Source organism: Spodoptera frugiperda, chromosome 27, assembly GCF_023101765.2.
Source record: "Spodoptera frugiperda isolate SF20-4 chromosome 27, AGI-APGP_CSIRO_Sfru_2.0, whole genome shotgun sequence".
NCBI classification, from domain to species: domain Eukaryota; kingdom Metazoa; phylum Arthropoda; class Insecta; order Lepidoptera; family Noctuidae; genus Spodoptera; species Spodoptera frugiperda.
The window spans coordinates 8,673,017-8,686,055 of NC_064238.1; the positions used below are offsets into that span (position 1 = coordinate 8,673,017).

The 13,039-nt window shown below is 35.2% G+C and overlaps 2 protein-coding genes across 5 annotated transcripts in view; both read left to right on the forward strand.

The window, feature by feature from the left end:
- The window catches only part of LOC118263354 (proton channel OtopLc), a 69,751-nt gene extending 63,614 nt beyond the window's left edge, over positions 1 to 6,137 (forward strand). For all 3 annotated transcript variants that reach the window (XM_050705617.1, XM_050705618.1, XM_050705619.1), the window contains one exon: positions 1,870 to 6,137. In XM_050705617.1, the coding sequence (XP_050561574.1) occupies positions 1,870 to 2,876 (1,007 nt within the window). In that variant the 3' untranslated portion in view covers positions 2,877 to 6,137. The remainder of the gene's footprint in view (positions 1 to 1,869) is intronic.
- A 6,344-nt stretch (positions 6,138 to 12,481) lies between these two features.
- Positions 12,482 to 13,039, forward strand: part of LOC118263306 (proton channel OtopLc) — a 67,362-nt gene continuing 66,804 nt past the window's right edge. Inside the window, exon 1 of one of the 2 annotated variants that reach the window (XM_035575208.2) lies at positions 12,482 to 12,751. The gene's annotated coding sequence lies outside the window, so the exon portion shown is untranslated. The remainder of the gene's footprint in view (positions 12,752 to 13,039) is intronic. The other variant, XM_035575207.2, reaches the window with a different exon arrangement.

The window sequence follows — 13,039 nt, forward strand, 5'->3', positions numbered from 1 at the left end:
ACACACACACATGACATAATTCATCAAAAACTAGGTCTAACCTAATAATGTCGATCCCAAAACACACACGACGCGCCTCGCCGACCTAAGCTAATACATTTAACACTAAAACCGATGACAGTAACAAAGTTACACAGTTTTCCAATAATTTCATTTGCCGGTATAATTGGATTAATCGTTGTCAGTGAACACTCGCTGTGGCGGGATATTGTCACAGGTTACTCACTGATTTGATTCATATAACGTTAGTTGGTAGGAAAGTACCTAGTGTGGTGTGTTTTTCGTGTTTTTTAAAGGTAAATAAATTAAAAAAAACAATTCTACTCGGCCCTCAAAATAGTAGAAGAAAGAAAGAAAATAGAAGATTTATTCAAAATACCCTTCGGATAATTTGTATGTGTTGTTTTTTTGAGGGGGAGGGGAAGCCGGAGCCCCAGTATACCCGCTAGGTAGTCCACAGCGTCGGATCAGGCATCAGCCCTATTGGGCCCTATCTGTGGTGATCTACTCTAAATTTTTATTCTCCGTATGGAAGAAAAAACAGCCATTGTGACTTGTGACTAGAAGCTACTACTATCCTTTAGTCATTTCATAAAAAAATCAGTGAACGTTTTCGTACAGCAAACTGAATTAACAGCCATCATTCTGAGGCTCCGAAAAAGCAATTGTCAACCAACGGCTCGTGTCTTTTTTCCCGCTATAAAAGCCAGCGATTTGGCGGACACGCTGACGAGAGCATTTTGTTTGCTCGGTCGGTCATACAGGATTTTTTATGTAGTTCGGGATTTTTGTGACTCGAGACTTTATGGACGTTTAAGAACTTAAGAATTGGAACTTAAAACGGGATATTTACTATAATATAAGTTTATCCGTGATCATGGCGCTTGCAACAGTACCGAAATATCGGAAACTCATTAAAATTGAAAAACATGGTATATTAATATATCTCGTTTTAAGTTCCAATTCTAGTGTTAGTGACCATGTCAGTTTAAAAAGTTTAAGAACTTGTAATGAAAGTTTCTATAGGGTTCACAGTCCCCTATTGTGCACAAATATGTACATGTTTTAATGTTTCATAGCCAAAACCCATTACATTCAATTATTAATGAATTTATAAAATTGTCTGCGCATAATTTTCAAAGGGTATCGCCTAAAGTAATTTCTGCTACCCAAGAGACGGGCCGGTTCATTTGTTCCCGAAACATCCCTTTGTTACAATTTATTCACATTTTACCCCTTTTCCAACCTCCATCGCGCATTTTATGGTTGTTTTAGTACCAACCTTTATGGGTACGCGTGTGTTCTCCTGCTTCTTACTTAAATTAATCCATTACGTTTATTATTTAAATTGATACAGAAAATGAAATTGCTTGTTTGATTAGATTCGACAATTTTACAACATACATATAGGTACATACATAATATACACGCGGAGCACGTCTTTCGTACCGGTTAAGATTCAGAATGAAATATTACGATACCATGTACAACGCTTCCAATTCTCAATATCACAATAATAGAATTTACGATCCGTTTTTGATTGAACTCCAAATAAATAGTTTCTACAAGATATGGAAGTAAATGCAGATTTCCAATTAGTTTGTCCTTATCATCGAGAAATGTCAGGGAGGCATGTTGATTGCGTTCCACTGCGACCCGCCCGGAAGGCATCGTGACCCACATTCCAGTCTGTCATGTCGATCGGAAATAATACGTATTGGATGATTTAGCTATATAGCACACCTAATACAGTAATACGGCTTGCTCCATTTAAACTGGAGTTTATTGATCCTCAATCCGATTTGTGGTATGCGGGATCAAAATTGATGTTCATTTCCCTATACTTATTAGTATTTGTTTTGATTCCAGCGTTCCAAAAGGCGTTTGCTTCATTGACAACCGACGTGCCCCCATCGCACCCAGCCGCCGCCCACCTGCGCGTCCCAAGAGGTCTCAAAGGTCCTCATCACATCTTCGAGTGCCGCCGAACAAACATCATGGGATCCCTCGTCCAGGATGCATCTCCATTCCTCTTCCCTTGTACCATCGAATACTCTCTCATCTGTGCTGCGATCCTTTACGTCATGTGGAAGAATATCTCCAAATACCCATCAAAAGACGTCGCGGCAGCTATAGTCAAAGCTCGAATACTAGAAGGTCTGGCCTACAAAAAATCCCCACATTTGTACAGTGTCGACTGTGCACGAGCTCATAAAGGCCTCTTCTTCGGAATCCTAGTTTTGGTACTAACTATAATATCATTGATACTCTTCTTTGTTTTAGTATCAAAGAAGGATTATGCGACCCTCGCAGTAGTTGAAGTCAATGTTTGTGAATTAGCGCTGTATGCTATGACAACATTTGCTAGTTTAGCGGGAATGGTATGTGTTAGGAAGCTGAAATATGATGGAAACCGAAATCTTGAGCTAGACAATATTCTTCTAGTAGGTGCCCAAACTGGAATGTTCATCTATGGAACTTTCACAATTATCGGAGGACATTTTACAATAGAGAAGAACACCATTCTCATATTGATAACAGCTCTGTCCTCCTTGATCCAGACTACATGTCAAACCATGTTTATTCTCGATGCAAGTCGAAGATCAGCGAAAACGGCCGAACAGTTGCGAAAAAAGCCTGGAAGAGAAATAGTTACCTTCCTATTGGTGACAAACTTGGCAATGTGGGCGATAAACACTCTGGAGAAGTCAAGAGCAGAGTCTCATCCTGTGCAACTACATTTCTATGGGTTGTGGGCTTGGACAATCATCACCCATGTTTCGATGCCTCTGGCTATCTTCTACAGGTTCCACTCCACAGTGTGCCTGTGTGAGATATGGAAACGAGCGTACAAGATGAAGCCTGCTTACATGTAGCGACCGGCTCGGAGGTACTGGAGCACAGCGCTGTCTTTCAGGGTGTGAACCGTGGTACTTTCGGAACCATACATGTAGACATGTGGTAGTTGGATGTTAGTGCCATAGTCTCAGCTAAGTACAGTGGACACCAGATCGAATACAATAATTAGATATGAGTAACATGTCCTACCGACTCATTAGATGTAGTGGAAGGTTTCATCCGTTCAGTGTTCACTAGCCACATCGTTTGAAAGTTGACTGCTGTAATGTTAAGTTATTGTATTAAAATATTTTAATGTGTTATTTATTTGTAGCTTTATTATACGCTTTAATTATCATAGCGGAACTGATGTTGAGACGCAGTATTTCACAATTAAACGGGTTGGATTTTATTGATTTTAGCGCTTTACATTTTAGATGTGAATTTTTCTGCAAGTTTTTAGTGTTAAATGTATTGTTAATATATTGAATGTGAACCTATTAATGGATAAGTTATGTGTTCATATTTCATCTTGTTTACTTAGACGTATGTAGGATCAGTTAGGGATTAGTTAGTAAGTATTTGTAGAGATTGTATTCATTCCACATTCCACTATAGCAGTTATATCTCTCAATCGCCATGCGTAATGTTTATGATGCACTTTGATTCAAAACGAAAGTCTTCCATTAGGTTACATTGTTTTATACGTTCCGTTTACAATATTTTCTGTTTCAGCTGCGTATATATAGCTCGTATTATTCCATAGTACAGTGGGAACAATAAATTCTATCGACCTAACGATATTTTTTTGAGAATTTTTGACTTAAAAACAATACATTGGTTATGATAATAAAGTACTTTTTACTATGAAAAGCGAAATAGTCTGAGCAGATATTAGAAATTTTGTAGCGGATATTTTGGGACGAAAAATGTAGTAGTGTCAGTAATTTTTGATAAATTTTTAACTTGTAGCGATACCTCGGACCCAGTAGTTAGGCAAAATGTAACACCAAAGTCGTATAAATAAGAAATTTTTGGAGCTTATTATGTGAGTAGTCCAGTGAATACTCGTAGATACATTAATTGATCGCCATGCATCACATTTTCATTGTCTATAGTTATAGACTTAGCAATTTCGTCCACTACTTATGAATATTTCACTTTTATTTCAAAGACATATACACTGATTTTTAATAACATTTTATTATTCAGTAGAAAGCGTTTTTATAGCAGAGCAGATGAGTAAATTTTAAACTATCTTTGCAAGATTTTTATAACAGATTTTATTGTAAATTATTTTATCTAAATAAACGATAATCTTATGAATTTTGCACGCCTGAAGCCGCTACTAAATAATTTTGTAATTTTTTCTGTAAACTTATGAATTCATATTAATCTATTTTATATTTAATATTGCTCAAATATGGTATACCTAATTGCGACTCGATTATGTAGCAAATATTAATTATGAGTTTTTGTATCACAATTGAATCTCAAAATTGGATTTTTATTTTTGCTTCAGTGATGGTTTCTTCTGGAAATAATAGTACCTACCTAAAAGTGTATTTTCTATACATTTATTTGAAATATTGAACAATAGTTTTACCATTTTAGTCCTAGAAATTAGGATACCTGCATATTACGACTATAATATATTCAAATGTTTATAAACTACTGTTTTATATAACGTTAAAATTATTTTTTCAAATGTTACATCTCATTCCCATTCTCTACATTGCTTTGCATAATAATTATTATACGTAGTTTCTGGAGATTTTTAGAAAGCAAATAATTTTGAACCTTTTATATATTAGTGTTAGAGTCCTTTATACTTTTTTATAATATTATATTATGGTAAACCTAGTTGGATGTACTAGGTGTGTATAGTAAGTACATTGAATACTCAATATGAAATTTTAGCTTTAAATTATAATGTGAAATACCAAATTTATACCTACTTATAAATTATTGTAGTATAGGAGTGAATGCGATACGTTGTACCTTTTTTATTGAAGACAGAACGCCATTGTGTTTGGTAAAAAGTAAAACAAAACTGCAATATAAAAGCGATTGCTTACATGAGAATGTATAAAATAGATCTAAAAGTTTAGAAACTCCTTTGTACTAGCTATTTACAAAGAAAGTAAATGTTAGATACATAATAATGCTCGTATAGTTCTTAGATATTAAATAAATGATGGACATACAAGTCATCCGTAGATAACAAAATACTCATCTCATAGTCATTTGGAAATAATGGAATTGAGTTTAAAAAAATGTGTTATTTTTCTCGATTTACCAAATGATTCTCTTAACGCCACGCCTTTTATCCCCGAAGGGGTAGGCAGAGGAGCACATTACGGCAAGTAATGCCGCTGTACAATGTACACCCACTTTTCACCATTTGTGTTGTAAGTTCAATGTAAAATAGTGGGTGAGTCTATTGCCATATACTGAACACGATTCTCTTTTAAATATAAAACTTTCCTACATTAGAATTTTCTATTGTGTCGTTGTTTTTTTATAAACAGAATTACACCTAGACCCGGAAAATAAAATTAAGAACTGTTTGTGCAAGTACCGGTCCTTTGAAAACTTTTATATATTTATATTCTAAGAGAAGAGCGATTCTATGGTCACAATATCTGAAGTTCCTTGTACCTATTTATTTTCTTACACTTCTCACAGTTAACAATCCTTTCACTGGAATGTATATAAAATGTAATGTAATTATAGAGTAAGGTATATAAATGTTTTAATTTATACTTAGGATAGTCTCCTTCGTACCCATTATACCAAATATTCGTTACATTATCTTTCATTTTTTAGTTAGTTACTGGCATTTTGTTTATTTTCTGTAAATTGTGGATAACTTTGGCATTGGTTTTGAAGTTTTACCTGCTTAAATGAGACTTGTTTTTGGTCTATCGATGAAAACTAGTGAATTTTCTAGTTACAAAATCCTCTGCAACAGCACGGAGTCTGCAACTATTGTTGGTACTCTTTTCCAAGTACATAAATGTCGGAGTTTTATATTATTTTTGAGTTTACATACAGTTTATATATTAATGTAATAACTTCGGAACAGCCAAAGTGATCCATAATTTGCAAGAACAAGTTATAAAATAATGCCTTTGTATAAATAAATAGTGATACTAGAATATTGTTTTTGATTATATATTTGTGAGCTATTTATTTGTTTAGGAGCGACTGTGAATAGAGGTTTAGCGGTAAGATTGTCTCCTTGGATGTTTAACGTTTACAAACAAATAAAAACTTTTCTTGAAATTATCCTGGAACCATGTTGTTTTATTGATAACTTTACTTGTTAGTGAGGAAAATCATCCAATGACTTCTCCCGTCTTGAGTGAAGCGAGAGAGAGTGTCAGACTCTTACTGACTAAAAACCACCCCGTTCCTACTCCTCCTTTGAGTCGAAACACTGGTAGCCCGTTAGGTAGTCCGCAGCTCTGGAGAAAGTCCGCAGATAACTGACTCAATTTTATTAATACAGCTATTTTCGTCTTCTTAAGCGAAGATTTCTAACATAAGGAAAGGAACAAGAAAGTACGTAATTTGACTTAATTTGTTAAGTTGAAGTCATACAAACAAAATATTATTTAAGTATTTACTAAGTAATTAAAATGTACAGTAAAAGGTACTTAGTACTGTTTTTGTGTCTTCCTAGAATACAATGCGATTACAATTAAGTATTTTAATGTAATTGAGCGGCACTTTTAGGGCCCTTGTATATGAAGAGACCTTAACATTGATGCCAACAGTTGAAAGGAACAATGTGTCGTATTAGGCGGTCATGACCTCATCCATATATTCTGCGAACAGTGTCAATACAAACCTGTTGTCATTCGAATATAATCCTTGTTTAGGTCAAGTAACATGAACTTAGTTGAGTAATTCTAAACATAACTTGTTTCATTACAATTTATTGAACAAATGAACAAACTAGGGATGCTGCTTGTTGTTGTTGAGGGATTTAATGCCCAAAATAAAAGTGCTGTAAAGTGCATTTTAGAATACGAGTATTCGCAAAAAAGGCAGCAGTAACTCTAAGTGTGAAAGGTGAAGTGTTTGGTCTACTGTTTTTGTACCTACTAGGAAATTAGTAACCATACTGTTTAGCGTATTTTTTTCTTCTATTTAAGGTTACACTGTAGTTTATACAAGGCACACAAGTATAGTAAGGTATGATAGAGCCAGAACTACAACCAAAACTATGATTAGTGAATATTTTTTTAACTTACTTAAAAAAAAGAAGGTAATTCTCAGAGGTAGTTTTTACTTACCTGTTACCTATTATTTGACTAGGTACGTTAATGGATTAGCCACAAGACCGTCAGCCAACCGAGGGGTCTTAGTGTTAATGATTATACTTTTGATATCCCTACTTCCCACCCTAGGAGCAGTAAAATAAATACATGGTAAACACAAATGAATTATTCATATTACTCATACAAATCAAACGGTTTTATGTTAGTGACATACCTACATATGTATAAACGAAGGTGTAAAGTCGGTACGTGTTCGCATGAATGAAGTCTGTGCCTACTGAGCCATTCATCAAGATTTATGACAACCTTGACTGATCTTTGGAGATGTGGTATCAGCTGATGGTAGATCGTATCTGAGTAAAAGTGATTAGAGGATATGTAATCATGGCTCGGTTCCTAAAAGAGGCAGACAGGTCAAAAAATAAAACATAGGTCCACCATTTTCTGCATTGTGTCGTACTTCTTAATATCAAAACGGTATTCAGTTTACCGTCATGTTTTTAGATCTATGTTATAGATGAATTTTCTATTATTAAATACTAGATAAAAATTATCATCAGATGGACCACATGCAGCAATTGACTGTACAAACTGCGCGTGATTACTATATAGATATGAAGCAAGTTTTCAATAACTAATTACAATTTTGATGTAAATAAAACTCTGGATGACTTGGGTATCGATGCTGAAACCTCTCAGTAGACACAGAGAGAAGACATCGACATCAAACGAGACGACAAAACAAACTTCAAACGACTGTCTATATGTTTGTCAGTCCAACATTCAAGCAAGACCTGACGGGTCCAGCCTGAGGCGTTGAGTGAAAACAGTTTGAGTGGCGACAATTTGTCGCCTCGCCTTATACGTCTCAGATAAGTGGTTCCAAAGAGAGGGACTCTCACCAGTACGCACAAACGCTCATCAAGGTATCCCAACCTATCCAATCAATACATTTTCGACTTTGTTACAGAAGTTTGAGAGTTGAAAATTAATTACCAAAATTCGTTAGAGTGGAGGTTGATCTGCTGTAGTGGATACATGTTTGGGTATGTACTGGATATAACTGCACCAGTTTTTATTATTTGTTTGCTTCTGTAATATTGAGATTTCACTTATGTTGTATGGAAATTGTGGTATAAGTATTGCAGGAATGAAAGGAGGAGGAGACTTTTGTTGGTTTTCTCAAAATGGTAAAGAAAAGTGTAGGAATACTACTCCATTTTGAACAGGTAAACTAACTTGTTAGTCAAAGCGTGATCGTCATTGTCAAGTACAAGATTCCGATCCAATTTCTGTCGTGGGTGAGTTAGGTTCTCGTACCTACCAAATGAACAGTCAATTTGAGCCCTATGTTTGGTAATAGGTTTCTCCATTATCAATTTGGATTACACGGTCACTGTCGCACATCGTGTAGCGGGTTCGATTCCCGCACGAAGCAACTCTTTTTGTAATCCACAAACTGTTGTTTTAAGTCTAGGTATCTTGTGTATGTGAACTTGTATGTTTGTAAACCCACGACACAGGAGAAATTCCTAGTATGGGGTAACGTTTTAAAATAAAAATAGGATTTGTTACATAACAGATATATGATAATAAGTTTCGGTACACCTATCTAGGTACCCTATCGAGAATTTAAAGGTGTAATATCATCATATATCGAGGATACCAACATAGTAATTAGTAAATTACTTACTATGCATTGTTGTATGATAATTAGGTGACATTATAAGTGATAATGCTGTGTTGATAACGGCTTATGAATGGGCCATTATATTGCATGAATAATTAAATTACTTAGTCTTTATATAGGTGTCATAGTGGTGTATTGTATTTCATGATTATAGTGTTTCATTAAGCCGGTCATCCATTCGTAAATGGGGTTCTAAGTTCGGCGTTTGTACCGTGCAAACTATTGTTAGATAACTTTTTTTATAACTATTATTTATTCATTAGCTATTGTTTGATTTTTTGGAGCAGAACGTTATTTGGAATCGTACCCAAAACTACGATAATTAAGGGTCTGATTTTTAATAAAATTGGTTAAGCGATAGAATCGCGTGTATTAAATAGGACCCATAAGATAACTGGTGAAGATGTGTTACATGTATTTAGGTATCGATTATATATTTTAAAGGTAACACATATTACAAAAAAGAATGGTTTGGAGGATAAAAGGCGTGATTATACATTATTCTTTGTAATAAACGAACCACTATGACACCTAAACGGAGTTAGACATTCAGATTCAGATACACCTATAAATAAAAGAAAAGTAAAACAACTTTTTATGTATGTAGGCACGTACATACCTATGTAAAGCAACATCACTGTCGTGAATAACATCTTACAATAGCTATACAACAGCATTTAAAAAAGTAAATAGATACAAATAGTGAACGAACAATTCTGTCTGGTCAATTGGACCGCGGCGAAACAGGATAAATGAAATGCGTGCGCATCCAAATGATGTCAGTGCCAGATAAATGCTCTTGACAATTTAGAATACTGAGCTATTGTTGTTGTAAAGGTATTAGTGCTATTTATTTTATAAGCTACCTCAATGTATTTGGAAAATTAATCAGTAATGTCGTCGCTTGTTTACCAATATACTACGAAAATATTTATTACGTATATTAATAAATATTATTACGAAAATATTTGTTTGTTAGTTTGGATGTTTGTCTTTCAATCATGCTGAAACTACTGAACGGATTTTAATGAAATATTTGTATAAAAACAGGGTATCAGCTGACTTGGGTGATAAGAACTTTTAAACTTTTTATCCTACGGGAACACGGGCAAAGCCGCTGGCAGAAGCTGGTCAATACATAATTTCAATTTGTGTATCCATTTCAATTAAAACTTTCTACTCATAGATCTTTGGTAACCACATTTTCATCCAATTACTTACGTAATTGAAAACACACCCGAACATAACTCAACTTTAAATAACACGAACGAGGAAATAAAAACCGAATGACAAGACACCCCTCGCTTACTAAAAATCGAAACATACTCCTTATTAAGCTTATATTTTATGTCATAACTCCATTCAAAGTTACACAACACCATTGTTCAAATTTTCAACTCTACAGTCTTGAGATAGAGTTTGAAATCTATTGAGGTTATTGGAGTTTTCGGGGTAGTTTGATGTGCTGTGTATAACACCCCTATTTCGGAAAGGAACCCTCGTTTCGTATCACGGATCGATATCGCACGGTGCACGAAGGAAGTGCAACCGGGGCAGTTTATGCAGGGAGTGAAGAATTTTGTTACGGAGCTACGAAGCGAGGGAAGAATTGAAGTTGCATTTAGGAGATTTTCGAGAAAAAGTAACATTGATGAAACTAAAAGGAATTACCAACAATAAACTTGTGAATAGATCTATTGTTTTACTGATTTTTGACATGTAATTTTCAAAGAGTCTCCCAATCCATCTCTTTCTTTAACTTGTCGCATTTCATTCTAGACTGTTCAAACAACCGTTGTAATTCGGTGAATGCTCTAAATTTAGTTACTTCTACAAGGTGGAAACGAAATGATCCCGAAATACCAATTTTTTGTTTTTATAATTTGATAGTTTTTGTTTTCGTGTCATTTATCCAAAAACCAGCCTTAAACCGTTAGTTACAACTATTGTTACATAAAATTCCTTAACTTTTGAAAATAAATCTTGTCTTCATATTTATCATCACCTATTTGCGGCGTTTGGAAGCGTTCCGTTTACAACCTGTATATTTTTTCACCAAAAACCAAACAATCATCATTACACACATTCTCATACACGATCGCAATGACTAAACGAAAACAAACGAACATAATTTATCATATCAATATAAACATTATTTATAGCTCGATGCCCGTGCTAAGCGCATCGTTCCCCTTCGAATTTACCCCTCGGCGCGTGCGGCCTGTGGCTAATGACTTCGTAGTATCAGAACATAGCAAACCAATGTGAAACAATGCAAGCTTGCGTAGTATTTCGTCGTATTAATGCGGTTGTCAGAGATGCAGTCTTTCCAAAAGGCCGGTAATGTATACTTAACTTTTCTGATGAGATAATTGATGCGCCAATTTCCTTCCCATCCTTAATTCCTCAAATCGTTATCCCCAAAAAGCCAGCACTGCACTTGTAACTCCTCTGATGGTACGGCTATCCATGGACGCCGACTTTACCATCTTTAGTTCCGTCTGCTCGTTTGCCGCCCCTATCCTATAAAAAAGATATCAACAACCAAACTCCTTTCACATAAAAATAACCTTTATCTCGAAAATGCTTAACATTCAGTAAAAGTCTCTCTATCTGTCGTCTGACACGTTTTCTGGTAGATAAGGTTTTATGTTATGAGAGATCGATATCCGAGGTCAAATGTTTTTTCTCCGTTTCTAAATCAACCGACAGCATGGGACGGTACATTTTTTTCTTCATTGATGTATTGTACAAAGTTATTTTCATAGTACGAAAATATAAATTGCGTACGTCGAGGATTGTAAAAAATGCTGTCCCAAAGAAGAACATTTTAGATTGATTTTGTATTAGCAAAAAATGTGGGGCGCCTCAAACATTTCTTTGTTCTCAAGAACAAAAACTTAGGAAAGCGGCTTCACAGTTCTTGACATTGATTTTGAAGTATCATAATACTATTTACACAGACTCTGGCCAAGATCGATTCTGTCTAAATCAGGTGTATAGTGACGGGTGATTGCATTAGCGGCTAATAATAACAAGCCAATGACATTAGCACTTTCGCCAGCCAGTTCTAGGCCATGTGCTAATTAAAACATTTATTTTTAAACTCGGAATGTGTGCAAAATAAAAATTGCTACTAATAAAGAAAGGTAAACATTTTAATGGTTCCAATTATTAAGAGACCAGTAGGTTAGAAATACAAATACGTATTTATTTACAAAATGTAAATGGAAGAGATCAATTTGAATGACTTGAAACATCAATTCTAACACATTGATGGTTGAACATTAATACGATTTCCAACACATATATCCCATCTGAATCGAAGTGTTAAGTAATTTATGTGACACCTACGACTGGACTCTTATATAAAAATAGTTGAAGTAACAAAACGCCTACGCACATAATTTATAGAGACAAATATACTGCATCTATCTTGCTGTGTCAACACAGGTTTGTTTACAAACAACTTCTAGGAGTTTGTTTAGTCAAGTTCACGAAATTCTAGTTCAACGGTCGCTAGAAGCGGGGGTGGGCCACGCTATTCGTATAGCTATGGGATCTCCGCGAGACAGGAGGGTTCGCGTGTCTGCCAACCAAGGTACCAAGGCACAATAGACCCCGTGGTTCATAGCTATGGCTATAGTGAATGAGCGGCGCGCCATTCGCGAGTCGCTTGCGAGCTTCGGACTTGATCGGCCGTTTGCATTTGAATTTCGAACGCGATTTACAAATTCTTTTTTTTAAAGAAACTGCTCAAATCGAAATTTAAATTCGGCGCGTAATATTCTAATAAACGTTGGTAAACAGTTGAATAATAAAGAGTTTTTTGGACAGTTTTTGTGAAGAGACAGTGAGTGCACGTCCTTACAATTGCTGAATGGACACAATGGGACTTCACCACAAGTAATCTTCGTCACGGGAAAATGTAAGCGTAAGCATTGTCCATTATTTTTCTCGTCAGATGAAGCGGAGTCCGGTTCTTACTGTACTTTGCCATATTTTTTGTGGTCTCCAAGTTGGCTACGTAATATTACTTTTTGCTTTTAATCAATCATCATATTGCGAGGGCCGGTTGACAACATGATGGTATAATTGTATAATTAGTTCTCGACATACGTGCATTCATTCATCGGGTTTGTTTTTATTGAAGACGTAACACATGGAATAAATTTTAAAATGAGAGAGAAGTGATTGATTTATGGCCGTATTCTTTCTTCCT